Here is a 17,331-nt window from a genome sequence, read left to right as displayed (position 1 = left end):
AAAATAGTACCAGCTCTGCTCTCTGTAAAGTGTAAGAATAAAAATGAGGTAACATATGTGAAAATGCTTTGTTAATTACCACATACTGTACAAATGCAAGAGATTATTATCATCGTAGCCCAGCTCATCAGAATGAGAAGTTGTATGGCTTAAAATAATCTATCCAGTGAACTGAGTTAAAATGTAGGTCAAAGCATAGCCTCAGACATTGAGAGGGGCTGACGGTAGCTACATAATCTAACAGGCCACCAAATGTGGAGGTGCTTTGAAAGCTGTAAAGAGTTACATAAATGTAAAGTGACATGATTATGTTTAAGCCCAGAGAGTACATTTTAGTCACCCTGTTTCCTGATTTGGGGTCATAATGATCAGAGCGGCATGGGAACCTTGTGCATGGTTGTACTTGTACAGGTTTGTGGATTTGTGTGTGTGCCTCTGTGTGTGTGTGGACTCACTTATTGAGCACCTACTACGTGACAGTCACACATCAAGTAATTTTGAGTGCCTTCCCTGTGTCAGGTGCATCGGTCTAGACACATACCAGTGGAGGTATCAAGGTGAATAAGACAGGCCCCTACCTCAAGGAGTTGGTGGCCTGGCCAGGACAGTAGCTGGCAGTTGCAGTGCTAGGTAGTGGGAACTATAGGAGGACTAGGAACTCATTGTAGATGGGAGATGGGAGGAGAGCCCAGGGGAAGGGGATTGAGGAAGTAAGCTGGAAAACTGAGGATTTACTGATCAACCTGAGGGAAAGGTAGTTGGGATAGAAGGAAAGGTCTGTGCCAAGGTGCTGGGGAGGGACGCGGCCCTCTTTTGCACCTGGCGCCGTCTGTTTGCACACAGGTGAGAGGAAGGCAGTGGACATACAAGTCCAGGGCTGCAGACCAGACCCTGAGGGGCCTTCCTTCACACAGGCTAAGGAGCTTGGCTTGGTCCTGCAGGCTCCTGGGAGCTCCTCAGCAAGGGCTTAAGCTCTGCAGAGTGACATAATCGGCTTTGCATTTTGGAAAGATCACGGAGCCCCAGTGTTCTGAGTATCTCTGCCACAACACCAGCCAGATGTTGGGGTGTGTCTGTACAATGAGTGATGCCTGCATCTGCAGGGCAGTGAGCTGGGATCTGCACGGGCAGGAGGGAAGATGGGGTAGGAGGGAGGGATGCACTTTTGTGAATAGTTCTGGTCAGGATGTGCTGTGGGAGTGGAGGAGGTTAGCAATTCTTGAGTATCACATGTCAACTTCCCATATATTACCTCATTTAATTGTAGCATTGCTATGAGGTAGATATTATTATCCCCATTTTGAAGGCGAGAAAAGCAAGACCCAGAGAGGTTAAATATTCTTGAAGTTATTTGTGAATAAAGAACAGACCTCAAAGTCCAGCCCGCCTCTGCCCTCCCAAAGCCCACCTACGTAGAAGTTCAGCCCCTCCTGCTACTTCCCACTGAAAGGATTGACTAATTAGTTCCCTTACTTGACAGATGAGGAAACCAATCTGGGCTCAGATATGTTCTGCTAAACTTGTTACTAGTTTCCAGCTGCTCTGAGTCCCTGTGGGTCAGATTCTCCCCTTTCAGAGTATTAGCGACGCCCCCTGATTCAGTGCTACTTGCAGATTTGATAAGCGTATTTTAAATTCCTTTGCTCAATGCATCGGCAAAGATATTGAATGAAACGGGTCCCATGACAGATGCGAGAATGAACCCCTTGCTACGCCTCGCCTCCTAGAGGGATGGAGCCACCTGCTCACCCTTCTCAGTGTGTTAGCCCCCTAACTGGTCGTGTGAACTCAGGCCTGGAGCAGAAGATATTGCCTTCCTCTTTGCCCTGTGACTTGTGACTACATCGAGGAAGAATGATATGTTGACCAGGAGTGACATGCTTTTCCCAAAGCCATGCTTCAGGGCCTGATGGAAAGGGCATGGGGTCACTCAGGCCTGGGTGTGAGTCCTAACCCAGTCTCTTATGGACTTTTGGTTCCTCAAGCACAGCCCAGGGGTGCCTGAATGCTGGGCCAGGCATAAAGCACCTTGCCCCACATGGTCTGAGGCATAGGCTCAGTACAAGGCAGCCTCCCTGGAGATCCCACACTCTAAACAGATCAGGACCTGGACAGGTGGTGTGGCATCAGGGCATTCCACTCCTTCCTCCTGGGCTGTGTTGTACTGAATTGAATTCAACAGGGGGAAAAATGTGCTGAGCACGTGTGGTGTAAGGTGAGGAATAACAGTAAGGCTGCAGATGGCATGGGGATTGCCTATCAGAGGCCCCCAAAGGCTTTCTCCACATGCTAATGGAAGCTGGGGCTTGCAGGTCCTGAAATGTGAAGTGCCTTTGTTTTGGGGGCATTTCTGCGTGGTAATCGTGGTTCTTTTTTGCTGATCAGAGGCTCTGATTGGCTTTCACGTCTCTGATTCGTTCAGAATAAAAGTGATAAAAATCAAATGAACCCTCATAAGAAGTGCAGTTTGTTATAAAGAAATGGTTCAGAGCCAGGATTGCTGGGCAGAAGGAGTCTTTCTGGATCCCATGCTGCCCAGGCTGATCCTGGTCCACTTTGGCACTGCCTCTTCTGTCCTGTGCATTCCAGTCCCATGGGCCTGGCCACTAGGAATGGCCAGAGGCTGTACTGGGTCTTGCCTAGTGCTCTCCAGGCAAGTACGGGGGCTGGGCAGGCCTTCGGCTGCCCAGGAATATGTAAGCCCTTTCATCTGAGGGCCATGTGGAACACCACCTCAGTGCTAGGCCTGTTCTAGGCTCTGGGGATCCAGCAGTAAACAAAATAGACAAGAGACAAATCATTTGTTCATCTGTCCTTAAAAATCTGAGAAATAGGCAGAATGGACACCCATTTTATGGATGAGGAAACTAAGGCTCAGAGAGGATGGTCCTGTAACTAGCATATGGGCTCATGTGCACTGTGGTTTGCTGTAGGCCCTGTCCCTTCCATGACTTCACATTGACTTTGATTATTTAGTAAGTGCTGAGTTACCTGGTCAGAAGGATCAAGAGTGCGCCCATTCAGCAGTGGTGGAACCACACCAGAAACACCACCTCAGCTTGGCATTCATTATAGTTTTATAGATCCAATTGAAAACCTTACAAATATTAAGCTGCATTGGTAACATTTACTCTTTGAGATCCAAGCGATCTTTTCTTAAGCAAGAGTGTCTGTGGGGTCTCAGAAGACAGCTCGGAACCAGCACGCCTGGCCTACCTTGGGGCATGTACCCTTGGACCCCATCAGCCTGGGCCTCCCAGAGTTCTCACAGACTCCCAGAGCTCACCATTTGGCCTGGTGCCCTCCCCTCTTACCCACAGACAGGCACCAAGCTCCCTGGCTTCTCTTTCAGACCTTTCTTAGCTGGGCTCCTTAAATTGTCTCTTTCGCCCCTGTCCAGCCCCTCAGTCCTCATTGCACAGCTTATGGACAGCATTCTCTATAATGTTGACCATGCCTACCCCTAGCCATATTGCTTTGTCCTTGAATTCTTTGCATCTGGTCACTTTGACCTCTTGGGCTGGCAGCTCTCTCCTTCCTTGCATTCATAATACCCCAGTGTCCTCTTTTTGCTCCTCTGAACACTCCATCTCCTTTATGTACTCTGCCCTCCCTCCAACTTGAATGCAGCCTCCACTAGGTGCTAAGGCCTGGCACCTCTATTCATTTTCCACATGAATCTCTTTGAAGGACTCCTGGGACCTCAGCTACGACACCCCCAGATCTTCCTCCGGGAGGGTCTGTCCCGCTACATGCCTTGAATGCATTGATGGTCCAGTAGGTTTCTGCATATCCCACCATCACCTGAAAATTAATATCGCAAACGACAAGCTGTTTTGAAATCACAGGAAATGGAAGTTGAGTAGGACATGGAGGGCCATCTCGATCAATTCCTCAGGGAACCTGTGTACCTGCCCTCTCTTCTCCCTGGCACCAGCACCGCTCCTGAGTTGGTGCCCTCTCCAGGGAGACCCTGAAGCCATCTTTGCCTCCTTGCATACAGAGGGCATCAGGGTCCCTTTCTCTGTCCTTCCTCAACATCGCTTCCCTCCTGATTAGTCATGCTGGAGCGGCTGAGTCAGAACTGAGTGACTCGAGTGGGTGATTGTGGCCAGGCTGAGCAGTAAAGCAGGAGGACTTTCTATGTTTATGTCTCTGTACCCCAGACCTAGACCTGGCAGGTGCTGAGTGAGGTATGGGTAACCAAACCAAACTTCTGGTCCTGAACTTGGTGAATGAGGGGATCAAGGTGAACCAAGACACCGACCCTGAGATGCTCCTGTGAGGTGACAGGCACATGCAATGCCAGTGCCAAATGGCAGGCCCTTCAGGATATATTTTCTATTTACAGGGGCTGTAAAAGTCTCCATTGCCTATACTAGTCCTCATTCCAAGTGTTGCATGTAGTTCCAATATTCATTACTAAGTTCAATATTGCTTTTCTTGTGATGTCATTCTTTTCAATAAAGATTCATTAAATGCATATCTAATTTAATTTTTGTACTGTGTAAGATTTCCCCCCCCTATTTAAATAAATGCATACCCAGAAACAAATTCTTCGTCAGTGCGTGTCATGATTCTACAGTTCAGAAATGTGGCCACCGGGAGGGAGAGCGGCATTTGCTGGGGCATCAGAGTCTGGTCCTGAGTCCCCCAAGGGTATATTTAAATGAGGCTGTAAGGTGGCTCAAGCTTCTCCAGGCCAAAGGGGGTAAAGTTCATCCCTGCCGTGGGGACCACATGGCACAGGCTAGGGAGTGTGGCTGTGGTGGGGGTGGGATGGGAAAGAGGCCTGTTGGATCCAGCCATGGCTTCACAGGCTGTGTCTGTGCCCGCAGGAGGGAGAGGAGCAGGAGGAGGCACGTGGCAAGGAGGAGCGTCAGGAGCCCAGCACAACTGCACGGAAGGTGGGGCGGCCTGGGAGGAAACGCAAGCACCCCCTGGTAAGTGTCTTGGCAACCCCGCAGCACACACGCATGCACACACGCAGTGATGTGTGTCTTGCAGAGCCCTGGGTATGTTGAGATGTGGCGTGGCCACTTCCCCATTCTTTGAGCCCCTCAACCACTCTTACGATTTCCCTTTTCTACATCGAATTGTGGGGTTCGGGCAGAGCAAGCCCTTGAACCAGGCCCCTGACTCCCGCCTTCCTTCTGAAAGGGCAGCAAGAATCCTGACAGGGCAGAACTTGCTTCTGCCTAACCTGCCTGCACAGGCCCCTCCTCCTCTCCCCATCCACACACCCACCCTGGGCCTCAGCCCCATCTGGAGAACCTGGAGGAAGGGAACTGAGGTCTAGGAGTCCGATCAAAATGAGTAGGGAAGAGATGCAGGCTGAGGAGTCCCTTGGTAAAAGGAGAGCTGGGCTCTGTTTAAGTCCCTTAAAAGTGTGGGCCACAGGCCGCTCGCAAGACCCATGTAGCTGGGTGCCATTGCCTCTGAGTCTAGGGGGAGCTCTGGGGTTGCCCCAGATGAGGAGTGCTCTGCAGGGCAAGGCCTGCAGTCTGTAGGAGCCTGCCTTCCTATGCCTTAAATTCAGAAGCAGAGCAATAGCTATCTGCCAGCACCAAAGACAGCTGGCTCCTTTCTTTTAGCCCCTTCCAGCTGAGAATGGGAAACTTGAAGCATGAAGGTAAGGAGAGGAGCCAGGAGCTCTGGATTTGTAACTGTGCCCTTCAAGGAAATGTTCTCAGCGGGGCAGGGTTTTTCTCCCTTGGGCTGTCAGGGTGAATGGTGAAAAGGAGACAGCTGAGGGAGAGAGGGCTGCAACAGCTGGACCTGAGGGGGTGGCTCTCAGAGCCAGGGGCTTTGGGAGCCTCCGGGTACTAACGTGCACCACTCCCAATTCTGCTTGAAGATTTGGAGGGGAAGGGGAGGGGTGGGGCAGAAGGGAAGTCATTTAACTGGTAAGTAATTTTCGGTATTTTAATACTAAAGCAAACATGGATATTTTATGGCCTGGAATGAAAAATTCACATGAAGTGAAAGATAAAACAGGGGACTTCAAAGGAATGTCCAACTTGCAGCAGACTCCAGGCTGCACCCCAGGGTGCAGATTCCCAGGGTGCCCCTCCACTCTCCTCCCCCATAAGGCACCTAGTGTGAGAAGGTGGGGGTACAGTGCAGGCTGGAGTGGGTGGGGGAGCCAGGCTGAGTCAGGGACCACTATTAATTCCACATCTGCATGTGTGCCCATGACCCACCTTCCCTGATCTGGGTGCAGGGGACAAAAGCTCCCACCTTCAGCAAATAAAAATGTTGCAATCCTTTGACCCCTCCTTGTGAGTCCCTGGAAGGAGCAGGAAGGTATGTCACCAAAAGGCCGGGTGAAACCCCGGGGCAGAGGGTGCTAGGAAATCAGAGCAGGTCTGTGGAAATGTGTCTGGAGATGTACAAAGGAGAGGTGAAAGGGGCACAGCTGAGTGGGGGAAGGAAGAGCTCTGTCTTTGGAGTCCAGCAGACCTGGGTTTAAATCCCGTCTCCACCACTGACCACCTGTGTAACCTGGAACCTTGGGTTCCCTTCTGAAAAATAGAGATGATAAGCATCTCTAGGGTTCTTCCTAGACCCCTGTGAGAATTAAACGGGCTCAGTCACCAAAGAGCTAGTGCTCAGCGAAGGTTGGTCCTGTCCTTGGCCGGCCAAACCTCTCCTCTTCAGGAGGCCACAGCAACCTCAGTTTGACAGAAGAAACAGCACTGGATTGACAGCTTCCCAGCTGTGTGATCTTGAGCAAGTTACCGAACCTCTCTGAACTTCTGCATGTTGTAAAATATGGCCACCAGTAATACCTGCCCTGGCCACTCCAGTGATGCTTTGCAAACAGCAAAGTGGAGTCCAAATGCACAGGGCTGACAGTATACTATCCCTGTTCCCCTGCAGGGGCCGATGAGGCCAGTGTCTGCAGGGCCTTTCAGGCGGGAGCCTAGCACGGGCTTCTCAACAGCCCTAGGAGGCTCTGCAGGTCAGTCTGCATGTGGTCCAGGATAGGAGAGAGAGCGTGGGGAAGGCAAGGCTGATTGGGGAGGAAGGGGCCTGAGGCAGCTGTCATGAAAGGACCCCTTGCAATTGGGGGGACAGGAAGACTGACCCAGAGAAAACTGCCAGCAGAGCCCTTCCTGGGCAGCAGGCCCGGGGGTGGGGGGTGGGGCAGTGTGTGTGCAGAGGAGGAAATTCGTGCTGCAGCTAGAGGTCAGTCAACCCATGGTCCCCTGGCCCACAGGCATCTGGCTCACTTGTGGAACAAGTACTTGCCCTGGCCTCCTGCCTTCCCTGGCAGAGGAGCACAGCAGGGAGGCTTTCTTGGGGACCTGGTGCAGCTGTGGCCCTGAGAAGGATTGGCCAGGGAGCTTTAGGCTGAGGAGTGTGTGTTATCCAGCTAAGCCTGGAAAGGAGAGGGAGCTTGGCTCAGTTCCCAACAGGTGGAATAGAGGGATAGAGGGAGAAGTGCTGGGAAGCAAGAGAGGAAAACCTGGCTGCAGGCTGGGCTCCTTATTTGTGCAAAGGTTGCATGAGATGCATCTACTAGTGTCCTCACCATCCCCCCTGGCCCCAAGGTTAGAAAATCTTTGCCCCCAAGGCCTCTCTGTCCTTAGGTGCCTTCCACTCATTCCTGCTCCTGCACCTGCCTCTGGCTGCACCCTCACCCAGACCAGACCCCACCTTCCCCAGGATAGTTTCCCAACCCCCAGCCCTTTCTCCCTCAAGGACAATACTTTATACCTACTGAGCACCTACCAGGGCGGGGGAGGCCACACAGATCAATAAGACTTACCTTTCAACCTAGTAAGCTAGAAAGGAGGCCACATGTAATTCTACTAAGTACAATCCGTGGCAAATCTCTGCTCAAGACTCTCTATGGACTCTCTTTCGTATGGAACAAGATCTGGAATACTCCATCCAGCTCCTCACCGTGGGGTCTTTCCTGCCCCTGTACTGGTTCTCGGTATCCACCTCTTGCCACAGAAACACGGAAACCCTTTCTTCTTGCTGCTCCCTGAACACATCAGGCATGTTTGACAGCCTTCTCTTTCCTCTGCCTGCCCCAGAGCCACAGCCCATCAATGCCTGTCTTACAGCCAACACGACCCACACTGACTCTCCCTTTTGAACTGTTTGTAAAAGTAAGCGAAATGAACACCAAGAAATAAAAGACAAACTATAAGCACCCCCCCCCCCCATCATGTGCTTGGATGACAGTAGTCTGTAGATCTCACATCGGTCTGCAAACTGTCACCTGTCTGTAAAGAATTTGAGAATAAGCATTTAGAAACTTTTATATCAATTTGATACTGTGGCTACATCCAAATACATCATTTTATATTTCACAAAAGTAACATTTCTTCATGGATTGGGAATTAAAACAAAAACAAAAACCTAGCCTTTTACCCGAGACAGTTGGAAAAGCAGGTGGAAAGAGCCTGTCACTTCCACGAGATTTGATGTTTAGTGCCCCCAGCATTGCAGTCGCTGACTGAGCCATAGTGCGCTGTGGACCCACCTCACTGAGGGCAGAGATGATGAATGAATGCTCAGAGCTGTGCAGCACTTTATGGCCTACAAGGCCTTTACAACAATGACTTCATGTGATGCTGACAACAGACCTGTGAGAGGTAGGTGGGGGCCCCTGTTACTACCCTCCTCACATTCAGATAAAGAGACTGAGGTTCAGTGAGGATGGACTCCACACCCCCAACTGCAAAGCCCACAGTGCTCATCTCTCCTCACCCCTCCAGTCACGCGATCCAGAAAACGGGGTATCCAAAATTTTAATTGTTAAGATATGATCGCAGGGCTGTCTGAAAAAGTGTGTAGACCTGGTCCAAAAAGTGTACAGAGGAAATATAACTGAGGAGGGTGATTGACCCAAATACCGGGGAGCCCATGGGGAAGTGGGTAAGGCTGTGGTGGTCTGAGGAGTGAGAGGTGGGCCCATTAAAACTGGGCACTGCTTGGTCTGCGGCACTGGTCTCAGAGCCAAGATGCTTGAGATCTGAGCAGGGGACAGGAAACAGGAAGCTGCTGGGCTGGGCGGGGCTTAGGAAGGGAGCTGGCACCTGGACTCAGGGCCTGCGGGCAGGCAGAGCTGGCTGGTGCCTACGATAGGGAGGAGGGGACAGTGGCAGCCTGGGCTGGTCTCTGCTGGCCAAGAGTGTCAGCCGCGTGTGGGTGTGAGCGTTGGGGGTGGGCGGAAGAGGCATCTTCCTGTTCACCAGCTCCCAAGGACATCACGGAGTAAGAAGTGAGGGTGTCCGAAGCTGGTTCCTGCCTGGTCACAAGCCCAGACAAGCCCTGTGACTGCCTTTGTCCTTCGTGCTGGTTACAGCTGGGGTATTAGGCAGGATAGTTTCTGCCCTTGCCCACCACATCCTAGGGGATGACCAGCCAGCCGTTCGGGGCTCCATGCCCTATTTACTAGCTGTATGTATTTATTCATTGAAGATTTATACCCACCAACTTCCTCCAGGGTTAATTTTGCTCAGTGGGAGCACTCTGAGGTCACCTCTTGCTAAGAATAACCCAGAAAGGGAGGGCAGGGGAGGGGAAGGGGGAGGAGGAGGGGAAGGAGGGGGCTGGAAGCAGGCGCCGAGCTCAGCCAGGCCGGCCCAAAGCCAGCAGTTACTCCACATTGAAACAGAACCTCCCACACAATGCCTGAGTGAGTCCCAGAGGGCAAAACTGCCCCACTTCAGAGCCAAAGACTGGGGTACAGACTTGGGGAGTTGGGGAACCACTCTGCAGTGGAAGCCAGCCGGGTATAGTTTAACTCAGCTATTGGGAGTCTGCAGTACTGGCTCTTCTTCCAACCTGATACGACCTTTTGATTCGTCTCCAAGTTAAGACAGCTCAAATCCCCTCTCTGTGTCCAGGTCAGAACAGTTCCTCTGCTCACCCCTGGAACCCTGACTCGGTGACTTGGAACCCTCTTGTTTTTATGCACAAAACCTCCTGAAAGAGTGCCCGCTTTGGCAGCACACACACTAAAATTGGAAGGATACAGAGATTAACATGGCCCCTACGCAACGATGCCACGCACATTTGTGCAGTGCCCGGTGGGCATCCTCCCACCTTTTGATGAGCCTGGAAGAAATATGAGTCAAAGCACGATGCGTGGCACTCCATAGCAAAATCGTGACTTTTCACTACAAAAATATTTGTGTAAGGCAACCTGTGAAATGAAAACGAAGCTGAATTATACCTGGGGTATTTGTGCTGATATATTAACTTACATTTCCTTCATAAACCTTAAAAAAAACACACATAATGAAAATCCAACTTCCTGAAAGAGTCTCTCTCCTTCCTGGGCCCCAGCTCTTGGCCAGCCCCTCAGGGGGCTTTCCTACCTCTGAGCCCTTGTCAGCACCCTACTGCCCACTCCCCGTCTCACCATGTTTTTGGAGGTGTGAAGAAAACAGGGCTGCCGTATTTCTCACCAGGTTAGAGGCTTTTCTTGTGACTGTGCCCTGCAGGTTCACCTGCTCATTTCCCACCTGACTGGTCAGATCAGCACCCATTAATGACATCCAGTCCCATGGGCTGGACATCAAGTATGAAGACATGTTGGAGGTGGGGCTGGACTTGGGCCTTAGAAGGGAAGTGACATTTAGTAATCAAGGGAAAAATGGGGGACTGTCCTACCTTGGGACCTTCCTGAGTGCAGGTGTGAGGGGAATGAGCCCACGGGCCCGACATGTGGGGAGGCCCGAAGGCCGAGTGAAGAAGGGTTTCATTTGAGAACAACAGTCTCCACTGCAGTCACAGAGGCAGTTTGCAGGCAGCCTGAGTAGTTTACACTTTACCCTCTCCAAAACATGTTGTGTTTGTCTGGCAGGTTTTTGGGGGTGGGGGGGCGTGAAGTGATGGGAGTCATGTTTGGGAAGCTGGCTCTGGCACTCGTGAGCATGATGGGTTGAGCACAGAAGAATGCAGGGAGATAGGAGGGGAGCTGGAGTGATGCCAGGAAACACCCCCAGAGCCCGCTGCAGGGAGGCAGTGTGGGACAGAATTGGCAGGGCCAGCGCCTCTGGCTGCTCCAGAGGGGGGAGAGGAAGGGGCGAGAACAGATGTTTCCAGACCTGAGACATGGCGTCAGGGTTATTGTCAGAGACCGAGACTTCTGGAAGGGAGCAGATTTGTCAGGAGCCCTTTCAAAGGTCATTCAAGATTGCCAGTCTTATTGGGGAAGCAACTCAGTGAAATCCCAAAATCTCTGTTTCATTGTTTCAGAAACCCCTGTTTATCTTCATCCCTTCCTTGCCCCTTCCTCAGAGTCATACATTCCAGGGCCACCTCCAGCCAGTCTGTCATTCCCTCTGGTCGCAGCCCCCCTGGCCGCTCTGGAGCTACTGCTGCACCTGCACCCCTCCTGCTTCGGCAGGAACTCGCAGGCACACGCATCTGGGCAGAGTTGTTGACACTGGTTTTCTTTCATCATCCTCACCTAGGGAATTTTGTGTTTCGGTTCTGCCACCTCAAGAAAGATATAACCAAGCTGGAAAAGCTCCAGAGAAGGGCAGCTAAATTGATCAAGGGGGAGGCAAGGCTGCCAAGCGAGGACAGACTAAAGAGATTATGCCTCTCGAGTCTGGAGAGACAAAGGCCAAGAGGGGATGTGATTAAAGCTATGAAATCATGTCACAGGGTAGGGCAGGATGAGCACACCTCAGTGCTGAGGTGGGGGTGGGGGTACTCATTAGAAACTTTAGCAAGGTACATGAAGCACAGAAAAGAACGCTGTTTCCCATGGTGCGTTCCCTTCTTACCAAACCTGTCACCCTAGGCATGGATAGTAGAGGTTGAAAATAGAGAACTTCAAAAGCGATTTACTTAAATACATGGATCTTCTATACATAATGGCTTTTGCAAGGGAGCCTTCAGCTCACCCTGAAATCCTTTGAGGTTGACTTCAAAGAGCACAGCCAGGCCCTCTTCCAGGTAGACAGGTGTCCCTGCTGGAAGCGGAACCCCGAGTGTGCTGGCAACTCTCTAGGCATGTTCATTCTTGCATCTGTTTGCCGTGACCCACAGGGGCAGAGACTGAGTGACTGACCTCAAAGGCTCTGCTGAGCCCTGAAATTCTCAACTGAGTCTCATACATACACACACACACACATGCATGTATGCACACACGCAGGAACACACATGTTGGAGACATCTCTGGGGGAGGGTGGGAAGGCAGCTCCCAGCCTCACTTGTGAGAGAAATGGAACCTAGAGGTGGGTGCCCAGGCTGGGGCCAAACTCTCCAGAGTTGGCCCTCTTTGATCTCTGGTCTTTGGTCCCTTGACTCTACTGGTGGCCCTTTTAGTAGCTCCACTAGGGAGAAGGAAATTGGAGGGGTCAGACTCCTAGCTCCACAGTATTGGAGCCTGGAGCCATTTGCCCCAGGGAGGCTGAGTAGGGAGGTGTTTGGGACCTCTCTTGGGAATAGGCATGGGGTGGACCACTCTGGCTCTCCCTGTCTCAAGGCCACTTCTGGCCAATCTGATCAGAGGGCTGCCAGGGAAGGGGCTGCAGGAAGGCCTGGAGCAGAGGGTGGAGGAGCTAAGGCCCAGTGCCAACACTCGTGGGGCAGGGCTACGCTGCTTAAGTGGACTGTGTGGCTGTTTCCTGAAACTGAGTCAACCTGGGAAAATCCAAGGTTTAGTCCTGGGGGCTGATGGGCCTGCAGGAGCCAAGGAACTGGAGTCAGCTGCAGGTGTAAGTGGAAGGGGACTGTGATTTTGTTGCATCACTTTGCGGCATCTTGGTCCTGTGGGGTAGGCAGGAATCTCTGGGTGGTGGTGCACAACCGTGTGTGTGTGTGTGTGTGTGTGTGTGTGTGTGTGTGTGTGTGTCTTTAATCAAGAGGCCAATGCTGGCCTGACACCAGAGTTCCCGGCTGGCACAGAGCTGAGCACTGCCAAAGGCCTTAAAGGTACAATGGCAGTAACATGGGGAAGGCCAGGGAGGGTGAGGTGATGCCAAGGATGGCAGGTGAAGGGCGATTCCCTACAACTGCTGGCCTTTGGACCTCCCTCCCCAGGGCTCCCCAGGGTTCAGAGGGAGAAGGCCCCTTTCAGCCACAGCCACAGCCACAGGGCCTAGCACAGATCCCTCCCAGGTTTGTGTGTGTGAGAGACAGACAGGCTTCTATCTCCAGGGGCTTTGGGCCTGAGGCCCCTCCACACCTGGGCCCAGGTGAATGGGCTCCTGCACCCATAGATGCCTGGGTCCCATTTCCCTTGTATTGTTTCCCTTACGTCTTATTTGCCAGGCTTTAATTTTTTATGTGTAAATATTATAACTATAGTAAAGGGCCTCTCAAAAATCACTACCCTTTGTGGAGCCTTCACACTCTGTCTACCTTGGGAGACAAGGCCTTACCTGTGAGGGAGGGGTGGGAGTTCTGGGTTTCAGACTAGACTTCCAGCAAATAGAGAGGACAAGCCTGGGGGGCAGTGCTGAGGAATTGGCTTTGGCCTGGACAGGTATACTGCAGAAGGCTCCTACTTGCTTTGCCTTGTTTGGCCGCTGGCTTTTCCTTGCAGTGGCTGCTGCCAGGGAAACAGCCGGCAGCCTTCCCCCAGCCTTCCCCAGGCCCTGCTTAGGTCCATCAAAGCCTCCTTTCCTCCTTGGAACCTTTGGGATTTGAGGTTGGGCTTTTCCGGAGACTCAACCCAGAGCAGGAGCTGGCTTTCAAATGCCTCTCCTGTACCTGGGTCATTCTGGAAGCTTTACCACTTAGAAGGTGTGTGACCTGAGGTGAGCCTTGGAGCCTTCGTCCTTGGGAAAGTGTGGGTAACACTACCCATCAGGATAATTGTGATAATTAAATTTATTAATCGTATAAGCATATTTATGCTGGGTTCTGTGCTTAGTACTGGTCAGAAGGGAGAGAAATGAAAAGATAAATGAGGCAATGCTCACAGTCTAGGAGAGAGACACAGTAAACAATTAGGTAAACAGTGTGAGGAGGGCTATAATGAGAGGATGTGAGAGTACTCTGTAAACAAACGAGACAAGCAGTGGGCTGGGGGACAGAGGGAACACTGGAGTGGACTTTAACCCACTCCTGGGGCCCAGCGGAAACCAGCAGCCTGCCAACTCTGCTGTTGGGAGCTGAGGGTGGGGGTGAGGCTGAGGTCTCCAAAGACCAGGGCCTAGCACAGATCCAGGTTTGTGTGTATGAGAGACAGACATGCAGGCGACTTTAAAATGTTCCTTAGAAGATGGAAAGTAAAATAGTGGTTACCGGGGTCTGGGGCAGGGGGAATGGGAAGTTGTTTAATGGGTTCAAAGTTTCTGTTTGGGTTGATGAAAAGCTCTGAAGATGGATGGTCATGATGGTTGGTCAACAATTTATACTTGAAAATGGTGAAAATGGTAAATTTCAGGTTATGTATATTTTACCACAATGTTGTTTTAAAAGCTTTTTTAAAGTTGTTGTTTTATTTTAAATCCTCACCAGAGGACATGCTGAGAGAGAGAGAGAGAGAGAAACTTCGATGTGAGAGAGATACATCAATCAGTTGCCCTCTGTACACTCCCTCACTGGGGATCAAACCCACAACCCAGGTATGTGCCCTGACTGGGAATTGAACCTGCAACCTTTCAGTGCATAAAACTCAACCAACTGAGCCAGTCCAGCCAGGATAAAACTGTTTTTTTTTTTAAAAATAGTCCTTAGAAAAAATGCAGCCCCTGGTCAGTGCCCCTACCTTCAGCCAGGGTTTTCAACAACAGCACATTTTGACATTGACCTTTTGGGCTGAATAAATAATTCTTTGTTGTGCGCACTGTCCTGTATCTTGGAGTGCTTAGCAGTACCCCTGGCCCCTACCCACAAGAAGCCAGCAGTCCACCCCACCCTAGTGTGACCACTGAAAATGTCTCAGACACATTGCCAGATGCCCTCTGGGGCAAAATTGCACCCCTCCCCCCGCATATACAACCACTGCCTTCACAGGAGAAGCCCAAGGATTGGGTAGTAGGCAACCGAGAAGCAGGAGGCAGTTGTCCCAGGGTGGAGGGGTCTTGCCAGGAAGGAAAGCATCAGTCAACAAATTCTGAGGGCCCCCAGGAGATGGCTCCAACTTGAGGTGTCTGTAGGGCAGCAAGTGGCTCGAGTAAAGGAGAACACTGCCATGGTAAGGAACTGGTTGTGACCTAAACTTCTCAGCCCAAGTGGGCCAGCAGGAACCCCACACCCACCTCCCTGCGAGTGCCGCGCTGGAGGCTCTGGGGCGGCTGTGGGCGCCCAGGCTTGCCCCACTCTCCAGGCTGCCCAGGCCAGCTGGCTTGCTCACACACATGAGGGAGCCTTGGAGGTGAGAGGATTTACCCCAGGGCGGGGCCTTCTAGGCCAGGGAGCCCTGTTGCTTTGAGCTGGGAGATGGGAAAGACCGTCTGAGTCCCGGACAGAGTGTGTGGGTCCCGACATGTGGGGATGGCAGCTGAGGGGAGAGACAGGGCCTCTTGCTCGACTCGCATTCCTGTGTCTGACTTCCTGGCTCTGCTGGCCTTGGCCCTCAGTGCCCAGGCCTGGTGGAAGAATTCTCGCTTCCGCTTCCCCTTCCGCTGGAGGCCTCCTCTTCCTCTTGCTGCAGCCTCCCGCCCCCACTGCTGAGGACTGCACACATTTGCAGCTTTCCATGGGAGCTCTCTTCCTGGAAGCAGGCCTGTCCCAGGCTGCCACACAGCCAGGAGAGCAGCTTGGCAAGGGGCCTGGAGTTCCCTCTGCTCGCGCTCATGCTGCGCCATGTGCCTGCAGCCTCGTCCCAAGGAGGACTCTGGTTTAGTTCTGGTTTTTATTTTTATTTTTATGTTTTCTCCAATGCCCTTGTCTCTATTTGCCACCTCTGGGGGTTTCTCACCAAATAGTAGCAGGCTTAGAGTGGAGGTCATAGATCCTTAAAGCAGAAGCCGCCTTGGAGATTGCAGGGCTTGCAGGGCAGGCCTGGGGAAACGAGGTCTCTCTCAGGCTTTCAGGGTGCACTTGAGTGGTACAGCTCTTTGGAGGGTTGGCCGTTTCTACTTACGTTTAGATGGGCAGGCCCTCCCCCCAGCCAGTCTACTTCTGGGACTCGGGCCTGTAGAAATCCGCAGGTGCACAGAGCTCTAAGTGCAAGGGTTCGCTATAGCAAAAAGCAAATCAGCCCAAAGGCCCACCATGAGGGAACTGAGGGAATAACTTGGGCATCCACTCAGTAGAGTGCTGAGCAGCCGTGACGTAGAACAAGACAGATCCGTGTGCACAGGGATGGAGAGGTGCCCACTCTGCATGTTAAGTGCAGAGCAAGCTGCAGAACAGTATGGGAAGTGTGATATTCTTTTAGAAAAAAACAATTCTGGACCAGTGTGTGAATACATATGTATAAACATGTACCTGACACATGGTGGTAGGTGCATATGAAAAACAAGTCTAGGAAAGATACTTACCAAACTGTTAGTAATGGTTTACGTGTAGGGAGGCTGATTTTGAAGGTAGGGATGGGAGTTTTATTTTAATGCTATTCGTTTTTGTATGGTTTGAATTTTTGTAACATGTGTCTGACTTTTATAAATAAAGACCTAAAAAGAAGGTAAATACCTCCATTGGTCTAGCCCAGCGATTTTCAACCTTTTTTATCTCCTAGCACACATGAACTAATTCCTAAAATTCTGTGGCACACCGAAAAAAATGTATCTTTTGCTGATCTGACAAAAAATATGTAATTTTTTTTAGGATTTAATCTTTTTAAAATTTATCTTTATTGTTGCAAGTATTACAGATGTCCCCCTTTTCCTCCCATTGGCCCCCAAAATAGATATAATTTTGATTCCTTCACACCTAATGGCTATTGTTGTGTTGTCTGTTGTCCTTTTTATTTGACAATGTAAGGGAAAAGAAGTCAATGCCCCTAAATAGTTAGGTGGTGCATGTTTTAAAAATTCTTGGGGCACACTGGTTGAAAATCGCTGGTCTAGCCTAGGCATCTCATGATACAGGTGGGGAAACTGAGGCCCCTCTTGGGCGGTACCTTACCTGAGGTCGCAGGCCAGCAGTGTGTTTGCTGAGCCCATACCACCTGGCCTTCTCAGGGCAGACATTCTGCAGATGAAGCCACCAGCAGGCAGGGTCACAGAGGGCATCCTGGTAGCCGAGGGCATGACAGAGCGCTGAGCACAGGGGACACTTGCCTCTTCGGCCCCAAGGATACCTCCGTTCCTTCTGAGATATCCAGGCCTACTTGCCCCCAGATGACCAAGAACAGAGTGCTCTCCAGGCTCTCCTGTGCTTGCTCTGTCCTCACACCATGCTCTCATTCTGTCCTCACAAAGTGTGTGACCTCAAGCAAATCACAAAATTCTC

The 17,331-nt window shown here is 51.3% G+C and overlaps 1 protein-coding gene across 1 annotated transcript in view; it reads left to right on the top strand.

The window, feature by feature from the left end:
* DNMT3A (DNA methyltransferase 3 alpha) overlaps nt 1–17,331 on the top strand; it is a 99,328-nt gene that overhangs the window by 33,823 nt on the left and 48,174 nt on the right. Inside the window, exon 3 of the mRNA XM_081156552.1 lies at nt 4,839–4,943. Within this exon, the coding sequence (XP_081012678.1) occupies nt 4,839–4,943 (105 nt within the window). The remainder of the gene's footprint in view (nt 1–4,838; nt 4,944–17,331) is intronic.

The sequence above is a fragment of the Miniopterus schreibersii genome, assembly GCF_964146895.1.
Source record: "Miniopterus schreibersii genome assembly, chromosome: 13".
Taxonomy (NCBI): Eukaryota; Metazoa; Chordata; class Mammalia; order Chiroptera; family Miniopteridae; genus Miniopterus; species Miniopterus schreibersii.
This window is presented reverse-complemented; position numbering and strand designations above follow the sequence as displayed.